This window comes from Herpailurus yagouaroundi, unplaced genomic scaffold, assembly GCF_014898765.1.
Source record: "Herpailurus yagouaroundi ecotype Mexico unplaced genomic scaffold, PumYag 165, whole genome shotgun sequence".
Classification (NCBI taxonomy): Eukaryota; Metazoa; Chordata; class Mammalia; order Carnivora; family Felidae; genus Herpailurus; species Herpailurus yagouaroundi.
The window spans coordinates 20,652,408-20,671,877 of NW_024412406.1; the positions used below are offsets into that span (position 1 = coordinate 20,652,408).

The following is a 19,470-nucleotide window of genomic DNA, read 5'->3' on the forward strand; positions in this document are numbered from 1 at the left end:
ACACTCCAATCTAAGATACGGAATTTTGTTTGAAAATCCAGAGGCTGCTTTAGGGATTCGGAAGAGAATGAAGTTAGAGAAAAAACATCAGGCGTGCCTGGGTGGCCCCGTCGGTTAAGCGTCTGACTCTTGATTCCCGGCTCAGGTCATGATCTCACAGGTTCGTTCAGTTCTAGCCCCGCATCGGTCTCTGCGCTGACAGTGCAGAGCCTGCTTGGGATTCTCCCTCTCTCTGTCTCTCTCTCTTTCTCTCAAAAATAAATAAATAGGGGCGCCTGGGTGGCTCAGTCGGTTAAGCGGCCGACTTCAGCTCAGATCATGATCTCTCAGTCCGTGAGTTCGAGCCCCACATCGGACTCTGTGCTGGCAGCTCAGAGCCTGGAGCCTGCTTCGGATTCTGTGTCTCCCTCTCTCTCTGCTCCTTCCCCACTGGCGCTATCTCTCTGTCTCTCAAAAATGAATAAACGTTAAAAAAAAAAAAACATCAAAAATAAATAAATAAACATTGGGGAAAAAAGAAATAAAAGTCAGGAAAACCAACAGAATTTCTCCAACTCCATCTGATATCTATAGAAAAATTAAGGGACAAAACGATGATGAAGAAATTTCACTTTACCAGCTTCACGACTTTTGGCGGTGTATTTTATGACGTTTTAGTCTTCCCAACAGTAGTACAGTTAATTTCCTAGCCTCCTTCTGTGTGCACTGTACTGACGATTACTTATATGTCTTTAGTGACTACCTGCTATTCTAACTGAGTCCTTGAAGTGCCTGTTCATTTCGCAGAGGCTGAAATTCCCGAAGCCCCATTACCATGCTGTGTTGAGTGGAATCTCAGGGCCGGAAGTTCTCTTGCATATAGGCTTTGGGAAGACATTTTTTTAAGTTCCAAGGGGACGCTGACCTTGGCCTCCGGTGTGCTTCCTTGGATCATCTATCTCCTTGGAGAGATAGTGGACTTCATTCAGAAGCATTTGTTTGCTAGGCTTCTCAGTGTTCACAGAGAACGGCAGTTTTCTGAATTGTCTGATAACACATTTGAGTCTCTATTTAAACGGCGACATAGGAAGTCTGTCGTTCAGGTAATGGTCAAGCATGAAACATGAACTCAAAGGTTGCTGCAATGTTATGGAGGCCTTAGCTGAAAGAAGTAACGTTCGGGGAAGACTGACCAGAAAATTTATCTGCTGTGGTGGTGTCCTGCCCAGATACCCCCTTCCCGGTAGAACCGAGGCACCCATTTCCTCAACCACCCCCACTCTTGGCTGCTGATGGCTAACAGACCTCCTGCAGGAACTGCATTCAGAAGAAGTTGTTTTGCCCAAGGTTACCCCACCTCCCCAGCAACAGCCTGCAGTTCCTGGTTGGGGTGGGGGCCACAGATCTCCTTCCCTCATCTCCGAAGGGTGATCCAGCTGTGAAGCTCAAGCTGGCTCTGGGATTGACTGAGGCTTCTCTCTCCAGCAGCTGAATCATGGCTCAATTCCTGCCGGCTTTGCTTCCCTGGTCCCCTAGGGGTGCTGTTTCTGAGAGCAATCCCTAACACCTCCAGAAAGCAGATTGTCACAGCACGTGCTCCTTCCAGAGAGCCCGAACTAAGATATACTCCAAATATTCTTTCAGATATTGTCGACTCAATCCCTGGGTCTAGTTAGACCATGAGAAAGGTGGCTTTCTTGGTAACTTAATATTGGCCACCCTAGAATTACTTAGTTCAATTTGCTTTGAGGGGTCTTACACCTGCCTTTGTGGACTAAGGCTGTAAAGATCAGCCCCGCAAGACATGTCATTATTTCTCCTCTAAGGTTCTTGTTACTTCTACAGTTTCATTTTTAGGGAGTTTATCCTAAGGAAGTAATCTGATTTGCAGGCAAAGATGCATAAAGATAATGATTAGAACAGTTTATAGCAAGGGATTAGTGGAAAGTATATATTCACCATATATATAATAGTTAAAATTGAAAAACACATAATAATATGAACAGTTTAACCTGATTTTTCAAATGTCCTACATATGTTCATAGATGAAGACACCTGAAATTTGACATGACAAGTCAGGACATTAGATACAGATACAGCAATTACCTACATAGAGGTGAAAGTCAACGCGACATCGTTCTTACAATTCCATAAAATTATATATATTTGACACATTTTTGTTTAATTTTGGACAGAGTCTAATAAAATGTATATAAAAGGTAAACACTTTATTGAGTTGACATAATACAATTTAATTTTTAAACAAATTCTAATCTGTAAAAAGTCTACTAATGTATAATAAAGGAGTTTTAACGGTTGTGATAGGTCAATTCTAATACCCATAAAATGCATTTCCATCATTACTAAATGATTTTCGTATCTATTTAGTTTAAGTCAACAAACACAGATACGGTTATTATTTATTGATAATCTCTCTCTGTACTAGTTATTTTATTTGCACTATTCATATCAGCACTATAGAAGTCAACTTTATTCCCATTTATTTTATTGAGAAGAAACTGACCTTGACCTTCAATAAATTTTACTACTTAGCTGAGGTTGAGTAACTAGTTCATGGAAATTTGGTCAGACTCAAACTGGAGGTAGTCTTTTTCAGTTTTTTTGCTCTTGCTAATTAGCCAAAACATATGTTCAATTTATATGTATTTTTAGTGGATTCATCCATGAAACATTATTATAGATAAAAATTTAATAGCTTAATGTAGCCAAAGAAGTGCTAAATGAAAACAGTACTATGACATACACTCCATTTTAAAATATAAATGTATAGGGGCACTCAGGTGGCTCAGTCCGTTAAGCGTCCGACTTCGGCTCAGGTCATGGTCTCGCAGTTTGTGAGTTCGAGCACTGCATCAGGCTCTGTGCCAACAGCTCAGAGCCTGGAGCCTGCTTCAGATTCTGTGGGTCCCTTTCTGCCTCTCTCCCACTTGCACTCTCTGTCTCTTTCTCTCTCAAAAATAAATAAACATTAAAATATATATATAAATAACACTAAATAAATAGTAAATATTAAATATAAATAAGTATTAAAATAAATTAAATTTTTATTTTTAATAAATAAAATTAAATATAAATATTAAATATAAATAAACATTAAAAATAAAATATAAATGTATAGACATGGACATAGAAAAATGTTTGAACTGATATACATTCTTGAATGGTGGAATTATGAATGACTTTTACTCTAGTGTACTCATTTTGTAAAGTACATAAAATGAGTATTTCTCAATTTGTAACTAGAAAAAATGGGATTTTTTGTACAAATATAAAGTTACTCCTTATTTTTCTATAGAGTATATCAATCTCCTTAATTGCTTTAGGAACTGCATTTTATATTGAGCTTACTTTTAAATGAACCCTTATTCACCTTACATTTTATTTTGCCCATCCAAGGCGGATAGAAAAACCAATTGATTTCTTCTAAAGTTCCACTAGGTGGTGCTATGGTGGAATGAATTGCTTTTTTTTTTTTTTTTTTTTTTTAAATCTACTCGGTTCTCAAACTTTTGGTTCTGTTTTGCAGTTCAAGATGTTATTCTCCCCCCCCCACCCCTGTCAATCTCTTCACCTATTACATATAATAAAAAATTTATTGATTTATGCTAAGTGATAATATAAACGATGGTCTCTTATAAACATTAAAGAGATGTACATCCAACTCCGATAACCGTGAGTTCCTTAGAAATAACTGGAGGTATCTGGACTATATTTTGTGAAGCATAATTTACAATATAGTGCTTTAAGAAATTTGGATCAGTTGGGGCGCCTGGGTGGCTCAGATGATTAAGCATCTGACTTTGGCTCAGGTCATGATCTCACAGCTTGTGAGTTCGAGCCCAGCATCGGGCTCTGTGCTGACAGCTCAGAGCCTGGAGCCTGCTTTGGATTCTGTCTCCCTCTCTCTCTGTCCCTTCCCCGCTCATGCTCTGTCTCCCTCTCTCTCAAAAATAAATAAACATTAAAAAAAATTAAAAAAAAGAAATTTGGATCGGTAATTTTCCAATTACCAGCAGTTCTCAACTTTCAGATTTTCAGCTATAAGAATCCAAAATTATGACACACTGACGATTACATGCATGTGATTATGTGTGACATTTAGAGTAGTCTGTGCCAAAAGCCTAATTTTTCTGGCCCAGACCCTCTTTGTCAATGAGGCTCAGGAAATTTCCCTCTTTGCTGTACATTCGCCCTGCAGTGATCTCTCCGGCTCATGGCCTCAGACACCACAGAATTATGCTAATAGATGCTCCTCAGCTCTGTTCCTAGTAATACTATCAATAATACAAGTGAACTTTAATGCCATTAGTTGTAACATTGTGCCATTCGATAGATTTGGCAACTAAAATGTATGTCAGATTTTATCACTTCTGAATAAATTTATGTAGTGTGTGTCAAAGGCTGATGCAGTGGTAAGCAGGATAATGACTTCCAGCCATCCACATCCTAATCCCTGGAAACTGTGAATCTTATACGACAAAGGGGACTTTGCAGAAGTGATGAGATGAACGGTCTTGAGATGGGCAGACTATTCTGGATTATCAGGGTGGGCTTGATTTAATTACAACAGTCCTTGTAGGAGGGACACAGGAGGAGTCAAGGTCAGAGAAGGCCATGTGATGATGGAAGCGGAGATTGAAGTGATGTGCTTTGAAGATAAAGGAAGGGGCCGTAGCCAAAGAGCACAGGCTAGAAGCTAAAAAACACAAGGGACTAAAGGCTCTTTTAAGAGCCTCCAGAATAAAGCAGCTTTGCAAACACCGCCACTCTAGCCTAGTAAAACTGATTTTGGACTTCTGGCCTCAGAATGGTACAAGAATAAATCTGTGTTGTTTTAAGTTAGTGGCAGCCGGTCACAATGGCAGTAGGAGACTGATACTGCTTAAGTTACCAACCCTATTAATATAGCATTGCTGCATCAGTATCCTAACCTGCCTATTTGGCACAGTTATTAATTAGTCCAATTTTTCTGGAAGACGGGGTAGCAACATGTATCAAGATATTTTAAAATGTTCATATCCTTTGACCCAGTAATGCTAGGTGGCTAAAGAAATAGCTATAAATACATAGAAAGACCTAGGTGCAAGGATGGGCAGGCATTACAAGGACAGAATAAAGATTAGAGGAGATATTAATGAAATAGAAAAATAAAAGAGAAAACAAATACCCCACTTTCGAAAAGGAACAGAAGAGTGTGGCAAAAGATCAACAAGAAAATGAAGACTTGAAGATATTATAGATCAACTAGACCAAATAAATATCTATAAAATAATCCATCCAACAACAAGATGACATATTTTTCTCAAAACCACATGGAAGATTCTCCTATATAAATCATATGTTAGTTGACAAAAAAAGAAGATTAATCAGTAATATCACTATAATCAATGTATCAATAAATTAAGATTGAAATCAAACAAAGATCTTCTCTGACCGCAATGGAAGTAGAAATCACTAACAGAAGGAAAACCAGAAAATGCACAAATCTGTAGAAATTAAACCACACGATCCTAAATAACCAATGTGTCAAAGAAAAGCATCATAAAGGGAACTAGAAAACACTTTGAAATGAATGAAAAGTAAAACACAACATACCAAAATTCATGGAATGCATTGAAAGCAGTGCTCAGAGGGAAATACATAGCTGTAAATGCTTACGTTAAAAAAAGATCTCAAGTCAGTAACCTAACTTTCCACCATAAGGAACTGCAGTTCTAAAACAAAAAAGCGGCAAACTAAACTCAAAGGTGGCAGAGGGAAAAACATTATTAAGATCAGAATGAAGATAAACAAAATAGAAAATAGAAAAACCGTAGAGAGAATCAGTGAAACTGAAAGTTGGTTTTTTGGGGCCGCCTGGCTGGCTTAGTCTGAAGAGCATGTGACTGTTGATATCAGGGTTGCGAGTTCGAGCTCCACGTTGGGTGTAGAGATTACTAAAAGAAATAAATAAACTTAAAAAAAGAAAACAGTTCCTTGAAAAGATCAACAAAATCGACAAAAGTTTAGCTAGATTGAGAAAAAAAAGAGAGAAGTCTCACATTACTAAAAGCAGGAATGAAAGAGGGAAGGTCACTACAGACATTACAGAAATAAAAAGGATTGTAAGTGAATCCTGAGAACAAATGTATGCTAACAAATCAGATAGCCTAGATGAAGTTGACACAGGGAAAGACACAAACTCTCAAAACTGAAGCAAAAAGAAATAGAAAATATGAATAGACCTACAGCAAATCAAAAGACTGAATTGGTAATCAAAAAAATAGTTCACAGGGACGCCTGGCTGGCTCTGTCAGTAGAGTGTGTGACTCTTGATCTCGGGGTCGTCAGTTCGAGCCCCACGTTGGGCTCAACATGATGACTCAAAACAGAATTTTTTTTAAACATCTCACAAAGCAAAGCTCAATCCCATCCAAAAGCAATAGAACACACGTTCTTCTCAAGTGTACATGGAACATTCTCCAGGGTAAATTGTATGTTAGGTCACAAAACGAGTCTTCATATATTTAAGAAGATTGAAATCATGTCAAAAATGTTTTCTGGCCACAGTGGTATGAAACTAGAAATCGATTACGAGAAGAAAACGGGAAAATTCACAAATATGTGGAAATTAAACAACAGGTTACTGAACAACAGTGGGTCAAAGAAGAAATCAAAAGAGAAATCAAAAAATACCTTGAGACAAACGAAAAGGGAAATACAATATACCAAAACTAACAGGATTCGGCAAAAGCAGTTCTAAGAGAGAAGTTCATAGCAATAAACACCTGCCTCAAGAAACAAACAAACAAATCTCAAATAAACCACCTAACTTTACACCTCAAGGAACTAGAAGAGAAGAAAAAAACTAGGCCCAAAGTTAGCAGCGTTTTTCTTTTTTCTTTTCTTTCTTGTTTTAGATTCCACAGATCAGTGATACCATGCAGAATACGTCTTTATCTGTGAATTATCTCGCTTAGCATAATGACCTCTGGGTCCATCCATATTGTCGCCAAGGGCAGGATTTCCTTCTCATTTATGGTTGAATCATCTCCATATTGTATTTTTTAGCAATACAAACTTAAGCAAACCCTATTTGGAGGTACTATCTGAACTTGGTGAATTTGCATAACTGAGCCCCAGAAGGAACTCAAAGGGCAAGGCTAGGTAAACACATGCCCGAGTTGGTCTTTGGATATTTACAACACTGGGGAGTGTACCAAAGGCCACCACTGAATAAACAGACTGCAGATGCTGATTGCCTCATTCCTTCCAAAATCTTTACATATCCACATTTATTCTTATTTCCCAAATAGGACAATTTACATATATGATTTTCATACAACAGAAAAATTACGTATTAACATTTACCTATGAAACAAGACAAACTGTCACTGTTCATATTCTTAATCTGATGTTAGGTAATAACTACAGTGCAGGAAATGTCTTCCCTCATATGCAGGTGCTTTCTCAATCGTCACTCCACTGCTGTCATCCTGTTTGTTGGGGACAGGAGATCTCTTAGGTTAGGAGTTCTTCTTAGTGTTGATTATACAGACCGTGGGCTATATAGATGTAGCTACTTACGTTAATTTTCCTTTCCACCATACAGAAGCATTTCCATGCGAAGATTTTAAAGTTTTCTTTCTCTTTTCTTTTTTTTTTTTTTATTTTTTATTTTTTGAGGGAAAGAGACAGAGTATGAGCGGGGGAGGGGCAGAGAGAGAGAGAGAGAGAGAGAGAGAGAGAGAGGGAGACACCGACTCTGAAGCAGGCTTCTCACTGCCAGCACAGAGCCCACCTCGAGGCTCGAACTCACCAAACGCGAGATCATAACCTAAGCCTAAATTGGATGCTTAACTGACTGAGCCACCCAGGCGCCCCGAGTTTTACATTTTCTAATGGATATAATGTTAGCCATGTAAATGCTCTCACTTAAGGTATTATGGGAGAGAGCAAAATTTAGGTTGATAGAATCAGAATGTTTTAGAGCTTTAAAGTTTATACCTCAGAAAGTATCTAGTCCGGTTCTGTTCTTTTTCCAGAGAAGGAAGAGAGATTGAATGAGTCTCTGTCACGTAAGTTTTGAAATAAGCTGTTTTGGGTTAGCCAGTCTAAAATAAAGTTTCACATGATCTCACACAGTGCCTGGCACACAGGCATCACTTTACAAGTATTTGTAAAAGAAATTGCTGCTGCTGGAAGATGTCAGAATGATTTCTCTCAAAATTGACTACCAATCTCTACGAGACATAATATATGAAGTGCTTGGAATGATTCCCGGCACATAGTTAGCAGGTACGTGTGTAATAGAAAATCCCATTCCGCAGTTCAACATTCAACAAGTACTGAACTACGTGGCGGTCATCTGTCCTGGATGTCAAGGGCGCTGAATGGAGGCAAACAGGATTCCTCAAGGGGACAACTGGCGGACGTTAGAATCTCAGTGCAGTCTCCCTTTTACAATGAATGTTATTTATCATAATTATCATTTGCCCCCCAAAATGGCGACTTTACTAAGAAAGGGCCATGTGGGTTAGGGTTATGAGCCAGCATTCTTAAGAGATTTCGTGGTTCCTTCCTCTGAAGAGATATCGTGGTTCCTTCCATACGTTGTGGTTTGCAAGTATTAACTTACGCGTCTCTTTGATGAAATGAGGTTTAAGGTAACTTCCAACAGCCCAGAAGCTCCAATTACGTATCTAAAGCCTTAAGGAACAGGTCTGTGTGCCTAAATAAGTGGCATTCGGGTCACCAGATACTATGTTAACAGATGTGGACATCGGCTATTGTTATAATCCCTTCCTTAACTGACTGTATTTTAACAGGACAGAATTAAAACTACCCACTGAGGATGTACATTCCTGCATTTAGGCTAAGTGGAACTTAGAAAAGCTACATTTTAGGGTTTTTAAAGGTGACGTTTTTGAGCATTTCCCTTTTGAATTGTTCAGATAGCTCCAAGATATCTCCTTGATCAGCATGGTAGCTCATCTAGATGGAGGGCCTGTATCATGCCACTTTTAGAGTTATTAAATCTGTAGGCATAGATCTGAAGGTAATCACTGACCTTCAGTCAGTGATTCTCAAACTTGCTTTATCCTAAGGATCCTCTGGGTGTCTATTACAAATGCAGATTTCTAGGCGTCTTCTCTGGAGATTCTGATTAATAGGTCTGGATGGGGCTGGAAATCTCTGTCTCTAACAAAACCCCAGGTAAATTGTTCCAATGTCTGTTCCAGCTTGGGAAATAGAATCTTCATTACCATTTGCTAAACAAAAAGGCTGTTATACTAAAACTCCTATAGAGAACTTCTTCTGTAGCTACTACCCCCAACCACTAATATCTTAAAAGATTTAACTGGTTCGGACCATCAGGACTTGATGCCGTACCTCTCACATAAAAGATTGTAACAGGGATAGATACTGGTAAGTAGGAGTTAGAGTCATAATTTAACTCAAGACTAAGAAGTGAACAGAATCAAAGTACAGGTAAAGCTGATATATTATTTTATCAAAGCTAAGATGTCATTGATTGTAAATGGCACCATTATCATTTAGGAAGAAAAATATTATGATACAATGCTTTCTTATCATCCAAATACTTTATTTTATATTTATAGAAAGAGCTTTTCAAACTTAGGAATTTTTATCCTATACAACTCAATAACTCTTATTAATACATAAGAAGGGAAATACTATATTTCACTGAGTCTAAAACACATTTTTAAAAAATGTTTAATTTGAGAGAAAGAGAGAGAGAGAGAGAGAGAGAGAGTGTGTGCGCGTGCCTGTGAGTGGGAGGAGATTCAGAGAGAGAGAGGGAGAGAGAGAATCCTAAGCAGGCTCCAAGCTCTTAGCGCAGAACCCATCATGGGGCTCGGTAACATATACTGTGAGAGTATGACCTGAGCCGAAATCAAGAGTCAGATGCTTAACCAACTGAGCCAGCCAGGCACCCCTAAAACACATTTTTTCCCACATTTTTATATTGCTAAAACCAGGAGGTATATTATAATCCATGATGCTATAGCAATGCATCATAAGTTAATGCATCTTTACTTCTATTATATATATATATATGTAATATATAACATATATAATATTGTATTATAATGTATAGCACCTTAGATTCACTGAAAGAGGGTATTAGCACTATATTGTGGTTAGTGCACTCCTAAACTTCTTCCCATCCAGGGACTACCTCTTTTGTATCACTCTTTAATTCAGAGTCATCCATGTGCACGGTTTGCCACTCAACTATTATTCCCTGTGGAGTCAAAATGCAGCATTTGTTAGAAGAATCCATGGAAGAACGAAGTCCATTGGTTCTGGATTCTAAGCCAGGTTTACAATGAAATACAGCTACTTTATTTTGACATTGGGGATGTTGAGAGCCCCCAAAGTCTCTGGCCCATGACCTTTTGGTCTGTACTCTCAATCTTTTAGTTGATGGGGGATAAAAGATTACACCAATTTTTTTTTTCTTTTCACAATGTTTTTTTCTTTTTACAATTTTTTTTAAAAGTCGGCCCAACATGGGGCTTGATCTCACAAACCTGAGTTCAAGAGTCTCATGCTCCACCAACTGAGACAGCTGGGCACCCCAAGATTACAGCAATTGCAGCCTCTGTGGAAAACAGTGTGTCAGTTTCTAAAAAGGTTAAACAGAGAAGTACCAGATGACTCAAAGGCCACATCTCGTTGTATATCCAGAGGACTCAAACAGCTACTTCTACACCAGCGCTCACAGCAACAATAGTCAAAAAAAAAAAAAAAAAAAAAAAAAAAAAGAAGCAACACAAGCGCCCGTGGACAGAAGAATGGATAAAGAAAATGTGGTATATACAAACAATGGAATATTATTCAGCCATTAAAAGTAAAGCCATTTTTATATGTGCTACAACATGAAAAGATCTAGAAAACATTATGTTTTCTACTTATATGAAGGTACTTATATGAGGTACTAGAACAGGCAGGCTGATAGACACAGAAAGTAGAATAGAGATTGCTAGAGGCTGGAGAGAGGGATGTTATGGGTTAATGGCTGCAGAGTTTTGGTTGAGGATAATGGAGAAAGATTTAGGTCTAGGTAGTGGTGAAAACCTTGAGAATGCATTTAATGCCACTTTATCGCACACTCACCACATGATTAAATCAGCAAATATTTCCTCATGATACGCTTTACCACCAAAAAAGTTCACGGCACTCTTTTCGTTCTGGATTTTCTTCCATGTCACTCACACTCCTTCTGCCAGTCTGGCCCTTTAGGGTGTGCAGCAACATCTGCTATGTCACAACCGTGGTCGGACGGAGAGCGGCTGTAAGCCACTTACATATATCCCAATTTCAGAGATGTAAAATGCCGGAAAGTGTGTGTCTCGGCAATGAAACGAGGTTTCAGGGATTTGGGATAGAGTTGGGGTTCACTGTTTAAGGTCAGAAAGGAAAGAATAGATTCTGAACAACTCATGTCATCCTGAGATCATTCACTGGGGACACGAATGGTGAAGGAGCAGACTCAAAATTAACTGATTTAGATTAGTAGTCAGCTAAGTCAGAGTCACAAAACAAGGAATGGGCGTAAGCATTTTGGTATATTAGGGTCAGGGTTAGGGTTAGCAAAATATATATTATGAATCTATATGACCATAAACAGATCTTGAACACACAGAGCATACTTACCTTAGCCTAAATTTTTACTCACTTACCCTAGACTTTCACGTGTATTATCTCATTCGAGTTGAGTCCAGAAATATTGTCATATGGTAAAAATGATCCCCACTGAGTGAGGAGGAAAGCTAAGTCTTTACTGCTCAGGTATTTCCTGAGTAGCACAGATCTGGTGAGAAACAGAATCTCATTCCAACTCTTAATGTACCTCCAAAGCCCAAGGCTTTTCAGCCACAGAAAATACTGCATCATCTGTTACCATTGAATGTGATGATGTTTGCGTGATTGAGTTATCTGAGTCCAAATGAGTGAAAGATATGTACTTGAGTAAGGAGAGGTATTCTAGGATTCATTCTCGGCTGTTGTATGTTCAATTTAATTAGAGTCAATTACCATGTCCCCCTGAGAGCGGCCTACATTATCACAATGTTCCTAATATGCCGGTGGCTCAGGTAGGCAGATATGTAATGTCAGGACCTGGCTTTAGTCATCCTGCTCAGCACATAAGAGCCCAGTGGCATTAGGTTGCATTGCAATCACCTCTCGAGATCCAATTTTCTCCTTTCTAAATAGGGATAATATTACCCCATACTGAAGCTCTGTTACGAAATTAGAGATAATGTATGTAAAATACCTAGCACGGTATCTGGAAAAAATGGTAGGTATTAGTAATCTGAATATTTACTCAATGGTTTTATTTTTAGGCATAATGATACTACATTGACCCAATTGGTCATTTCTGTATTAAAATCATTCGCTTTCCACAATTTAAATTCTTATGAAAAATGATTGCATGTTTGATGCAACATAGCATGGTGGTCAAATCTTAATTATAATTAAGCAATCTGCACTGGACTAATACCAGCTGTGTGGTGTTGGGTAAGTTACTTAATGTCTCTGTTCCTCAGTTTCCTCCAAAATAGCATGGGAGTAATAGAATCTACCATGCAGGATTGTGATGAAAATTAAGTGACTTAACATGTTTTTTTAAATTTTAATTCCAGTATAATTAACATACAGTGTTATATTAGTTTCAGGTGTTTAATATACTCATTCAACAATTCTATACATTACTCAGTGTTCATCATGATAAGTGTACTCTTTAATCCCCATCACCTTTTCACCCACTCCCCCACTCATCTCATCTCTGGTGATCATCGGTTTGTTCTCTATAGTTAAGAGTCTGATTCTTGGTTTGTCTCTCTTTTTTTCCTTTGCTCATTTGTTTTGTTCCTTAAATTCTACATATGAGTGAGAGCATATGGTATTTGTCTTTCTCTGACTGATTTATTTTGCCTAGCATTATACTCTCTAGTTCCACCCATGTCATTGCAAATGGCAAGGTTTCATTTTTTTTAATGGTTTCATAATATTGCAGCGTGTATAGACCACATTTTCTTTGTCCATTCATCTATCAATGGACACTTGGGATACTTCTGTAAGTTGGCTATTGTCAATAATGCTGCAATAAACATAGGAGTGCATGTATCCCTTTGAATTAGTGTTTTTACATTTTTGCGGTAAATACCCAGTAGTGTGATTACTATACTGTAGGGTAGTTCTATGTTTTTAATGTTTATTTATTTATTTTGAGAGAGAACAAGTGGGCACAAGTCAGGGAGGGGCAGAAAGAGAGAGAGGGAAAGAGAGAATCCCAAGCTGGGCTCTATCTCATGACCGTGAGATCATGACCTGAGCTGAAATCAAGAGTCAAACGCTTAACTGACTGAGCCACCCAGGCATCCCAGGGTGGTTCTATTTTTAACTTTTGGAAGAACCTCCATACGGTTTTCCACAATGCCTCCACCAGTTTGCATTCCTACTAACAGTGCATGTGAGTTCCTTTCTCTCCACATCCTTGCCAACACTTGTTGTTTCTTGAGTTTTTGATTTTAGCCTTTGTGACAGGTGTGAGGTGATACCTTATTGTAGTTTGGATTTGCATTTTCCTGATGAAGAGTGATGTTGAGCATCTTCTCAGGTGTCTGCTGGCCATCTGTGTGTCTTCTCTGGAGAAATGGCTGTTCACGTCTTTTGCCCACTTTTAATTGGGTTATTTTTATTTGGGGTGTTGAGTTGTATCAATTCCTTATATATTTTGGGTACTAACTCTTCATCAGATATGTCATTTGCAAATACCTTCTTGCATTCAGTAGGTGGCCTCTTAGTTTTGTTGATTGTTTCCTTCACTGTGCAGAAGTTTTTTATTTTGATGTAGTCCCAATAGTTTAATTTTGCTTTTATTTCCCTCGCCTCAGAAGACATATCTAGAAAAATGTGGCTACAACTGATAGATTACTGCCTGGGCTCTCTTCTAGGATTTTTACGGTTCAGGTCTCACATTTAGGACTTTAATCCATTTTGAGTTTATTTTTGTGTGTGGTGTAAGAAAGTGGTCCAGTTTCATTCTTCTGCATGTAGCTGTCTAGTTTTCCCAATACCATTTGTTGAATAGACTATCTTTTTCCCATTACGTACTCTTCCCTAAATGAGTTAACATTTGTAAAGAACTTAGAATACTACCTGACACATAGTAGGGGTATATACATCTTTGTTTAAATAAACAAACTTTTATATAGGCTTTTACACATGTCATTTTCAAATAAATGCCAGCAGTAAGCGAGATAATATTCCTAACAAGGGGAACAATTTTTACTCTACTAATCCACATGATTCTTGATACACAACTAAAGAATGGCATGCATCGTTCAAAAATGAAGAAATAAGTACCTAGTTTATGTATCTAAACAAGTGCCTAGTTCACAGATGTGAGGATCTTTGAGGAGAAGCTGGGTCCTTTGAGACCAGTTCCTGTGCTCCAACAGGTGTATACCATGACCCTTCCCCCAAGTCATGCCCAGAGATACCTGCAGCCATTTATCAGAGTAAGAGAACAAGGATAAAGAGAAAGACCTAGTGCATGGGAGGGTTACCAGACATTACGAAGGTAATCCCCAGGGCCCCAACATACCACGGTGGTCTCCAGACAGAACGGGGCTTGTGGAGGTCAGGTGATAGATGAAGTCTTCACCTGAGTTTATTTTACAATGGACCTGATGAGATAGGAGATTGAGCCTATGGTCATTTCCTCATTTTGCAGAATATATAATACAATTAAACATATTTAGTATCTGGCAGAATCCCCATATTGTTTACGACCCACGGAGTAAGTGCTATCATAGAAAAAGCAAACAGAGGCCCTTGAAACTGACCATCCTGCTCCCCGCCCCCTCCCATTCTTCCAGTATCCCCCAAGAGAGTAAACCAAAAGCAGTACCACATTTCTAGGTAACTGCCGAGGTTGGGGCTATTTAACTTACTCCTTTAGTTAGCAAAAGCCAAATGAGTTTTAAAGGATGACTGTGGATTATTGCAAAAGTAATCAGGTGGTGATAAAAATTATTGCTAAGGTTCTAGATGAGGGAGTTTAACCGGAACAAACATTGTGCTACTGACATTGAAAACAGGCTCTCCAATTTTTATCAGTGAAGATAATCAGACCCGAGTTTGCCTTTACACAGCAAGGGACTGTGATCTTACTTCACTGTTGTGTAAACTCTCCTGCTTTTTTTGTATAATGTAGTCCAGAGACCTTAATCATCTTAATGTGCCCCACTGGTTGGGCAGACAGGGTTCTGACCAGAAACAGATGGTATACTCAAATTCGACAATTTAGGATAGTTTCACAAAGGGACTATTTACAATAGTGAGGGCATGGGCAACACAAAGTCACCACCACCCTTAGATTTTCTACTGGGTTGAACGATGTCTGCCCAAAATTCATACCCTTCCCAGAACCTCAGAATGTGACCTAAGTTGGAAATAGGTTCTTTGTAGATGTAATCAAGTTAACATGAGGTCGTACTTGATTAGGGTAGAATCTAACCCAATACGACTGGTGTCCTTATAAGAAGAAAATGTAGACATGCAAACACAGGTCAGGGAGATGGCCATGCAGCTATGGAGGTAGAGACCAGAGTGATGTAGCTACAACCCAGGGGTGCCAAGCACTACCACAAGGACCTGAAGTTAGAAAGAGGCACAGAACAGATTCTCCCTCACAGTCTCCAAAAAAGCAAGCAATCCTGCCCACACTTTGATCTGGCACTTCTACCTCCAGTATCGTGAGAATAATTTTATTTTTTTTAACATTTCATTTATTTTTGAGAGACAGAGAGAGATAGAACATGAGTGGGGAGGGGACAGAGAGCGAGAGGGAGTCACAGAATCCGAAGCAGGCTCCAGGCTCTGAGCTGTCAGCACAGACTCTGATGTGGGGCTCGAACCCATGAACTGTGAGATGGTGATGTCGGCCGAAGTAGGACACTTAACTGACTGAGCCACCCAGGTGCCCTGAGAAGAAATTTTTATTATTTCATCTTTCTTACAGCACTTTGTCACAGCAGCCCTACCAGACTAATATAGACCTGAGCGGACGAGGGGTGGGTAGTTATGGAAACTCAGAGAAAGTAGCTGTAGCTATAAGAAAGGGCTGTCGAAAAGGCATGGTGGGCTTTGATAAAGGGATACAGTCAATATGGGGGCAACCCCATGGGGAGGGAGCTGGGGGAATAAGATCCTGACCTCAAACTCTTCCCCGTTGCCTCCGCCAGCTAAGCAGAACTGGGAGCCAGAGGGCAAGGAGCACACTGGGGAAACCAATCAGTCAGCCTCACGGCACACAAATGGGAGAGGAGAATGGAGGCTGTACATCGGAGGTGAAAATGGAAAATATTCAGCACTGGATATTAGATGACTCTGTGGAACTGTTGCTAGTTTTTTTTTTTTTTTTTTTTTTGGTGTGAAAATGGTATTTAGTAAGATAAAAAAAGAAAAAATGCACATTATTTATGAATAAAATATGATAGGTAAGGATCCTTTACAATATTTCAGCGTTTTAAAAAAGTGGGAGAGGTAGACAAAACAAGATTGGCAAAACAGCACTGACTGTTGAGGCAATGTACTACTATTGTCTTGATATGTGCTTGAAAGTTTCCATGGTAAATACTACATTGAAAAGTTTTAAGTGAGGTTTCCCAAGTGATGTAGGATAAACTCTGTGCTTCAGTAGAAACCTAGGCTCTGTATAGACTCTAAATGACACCCTCTGGATTTTCGGATTCTGATTTCATCTATACTATCTCACAACTTTATAAATTGCAGGTAACTGATAGCAATGGCACTTAACTCTTATCTCAGAAAATGTGAATTCTGTCCTCTCTGGTAGAGTTTCACTTGGCCTCCCTCCGTCACTGTGGAAGAAGTTAGGCTTGCCTCTATTTGCATATTCATCTTTCATTTCGTATAAAAGTATGCTGCTTTGAAATCTCCTTTGAACCTGTTATAACATCTCCCCGGTTCTCTGCGTACAAGTTAAAATAGAAGTTTTAACACATGTTCACTTTTATGTCTGCTGGAGTAATGATTGTACCTCTTTTTGAAAGTTATCTCTTAGCAGTGATAGATAGTATTTATGTCTTTTTTGTGAAGCTGAAAGTCAAATAAATGAATGCATATACTTATGAACGATTATGTGTTAATGAATAATTAATTGCTAAATAATTTCAGAGTAAATAGTAAGCTACTTGTACGAATAGTAACTAACTTTTCCTCTATTTGTTCCTCATACCATTAGTTCCAAAAACCCCTTTGGAATCTTTGTACCAGAGGACTAGACGGATTTTCAGTAAACATGACAGCTCACTGAAGTGAAATATGCACATAGCAAATTCGAAACGCTTCAAAACAAACATTGAGTAACATCTGAAAATCTGTGTTAAGAATTCTAAAGTTTTATATAGATACAAGATACATTGTTGAAAGACACAAACATGGTCTGCATTATTTTTTTAATGTTTATTTAGTTTTGAGTGAGAGAGAGAGAGAGAGAGAGAGAGCAAGGGAGGAGCAGAGAGAGGGAGACACAGGATCCGAAGCAGGCTCCAGACTCTGAGCTGTCAGCACAGAGCCCAGCGTGGGGCTGGAAATCATGAACCTCGAGATCATGACCTGAGCCAAAGTCAGACGCTTAACAGACTGAGCCACCCCGGTGCCCCACGTGGTCTGCATTATTTAACAAGTAATCAAGTTTTAGGGTAGGAGTCTCGCCTTATATGTCTACACCTCTTCTCCAATTTCTTTTCTTCCTCTTTCCGTTGACATTGCAGTCTTTTCTTTAATGGAACTGCAGACACTGGAATTTCTTCATGTTTTGTTACAGGTATCCACTGCTACCACTGCCATTTCTCCTGGTCATCTGGGCTCCGTGTTGGTTCCGTTTTCACCAAGTTTAATGGCAACCAATCCATTGGTCAGTATTCTTTTGCATTTCTCTTATAAGAGTCTCACAGATCCAGAAATAACAGGACATCAAACCCATACATGGCATACTTCCAAAAAAGAATACCACAGCTGTGTCCATGAGCTCTCACTGAAGTTTCTGCCCACTTTCAAAAAAGCAGATGCTAATTTCTAAGAACAAGTAGAAGAATGTGTTGAAAAATTTTGAAAAGGAAAACATGCTGTACATACACTCTTAATTCACTTTTATTTTTATTTTTATTTTTTGACGTTTATTTATTTTTGAGACAGAGAGAGACAGAGCATGAATGGGGGAGGGGCAGAGAGAGAGGGAGACACAGAATCGGAAGCAGGCTCCAGGCTCTGAGCCATCAGCCCAGAGCCCGACGCGGGGCTCGAACTCCCGAACCGCGAGATCGTGACCTGAGCTGAAGTCGGACACTCAACCAACTGAGCCACCCAGGCGCCCCTTAATTCACTTTTAAACACATTAAACTATTAGAGAAATCTGGCTTCCCCTGTAGTTCTTTTATTGCGACCCAATACCTTCTTCCCGACCGCCCACTTTCTCCTTTACCGGGCAAACTGCCAATGCACCACTAAAGCCAAGCAAATGTCCCCCTTTTAGCGTGCCCAGATCTCCGAGAAGAGACCAGTAGCCTTCCTCTGCGTGTTCACGGCACATTCCCAGTACTTCTTTCATATCAGCTTCACATTGAATTGTAACACCTTGAGACCAATAGCTTTCCATCTCACTCCCAAGTAAAAATCAAAGCTTCGAATCTCTGTCTGTCATTTACATTGTTTTTTCATGGGATTCTGATGATTTACTGTACTGGCTTCCCAGCTCCATCAGACTGGAAGTCACAGCCCGGAGCCCTGCAATCCCAGATATCCCTGGGCCAGCTTCCTCACCTCTTCCAGGGGTTCATCCGAGCATCACTACAGGTGCTATCGCCCTTCCTTGCTTTGTTTCCCCATAGCAGGGATCCCCATCTCTCATACCACAATGTCACTTACTTGTCTTGTTTATTGCCTGTCCCCATCCACAAGAATGAAAAGTCCCGGAAGACAAGGGTTTCTGTTTCACTCACAGGTGTATACTCTGCACCTTGAACAAAGTCTGGAAACGCCAGCAACTCAATAACTATTCTTGTAATGAATGAAATGGCAGGGCCTCTCACCACTGTCTCTTAAGGCAAAGATTTGGCTTTATTTGTTTGTGCAATTCTAGCATCTACCTGGCACACGGCGTAGATTCGGTAAGAATTAGTCTCATGGATTTCCCTGCGGGACGCAGGTCAATTCTAGGACATCTGCGGCGGGTAGAGATCAAGAAAACGCCAATGTAACGACCTTTCTGGTTCCCACATCTCATCTTCATTACCTGGGCTCACTTGGACGAGGTCATACACTTTTGGCCAGGCCACTGAAAGACTAGACACGGTGGAGCCCGGGAAGGGAAGAAATGCACGGTGTTTAAGACTTTTTTCTTTCTTTTTTTTTTTTTTTTTTTTT

The 19,470-nt window shown here is 39.4% G+C and overlaps 1 protein-coding gene across 2 annotated transcripts in view; it reads left to right on the forward strand.

Annotated features, from left to right (window-relative positions):
* The window catches only part of TTPA (alpha tocopherol transfer protein), a 66,441-nt gene that overhangs the window by 20,912 nt on the left and 26,059 nt on the right, over positions 1-19,470 (forward strand). For both annotated transcript variants that reach the window (XM_040487715.1, XM_040487714.1), the window contains exon 2: positions 17,873-17,962. In XM_040487715.1, the coding sequence (XP_040343649.1) occupies positions 17,873-17,962 (90 nt within the window). The remainder of the gene's footprint in view (positions 1-17,872; positions 17,963-19,470) is intronic.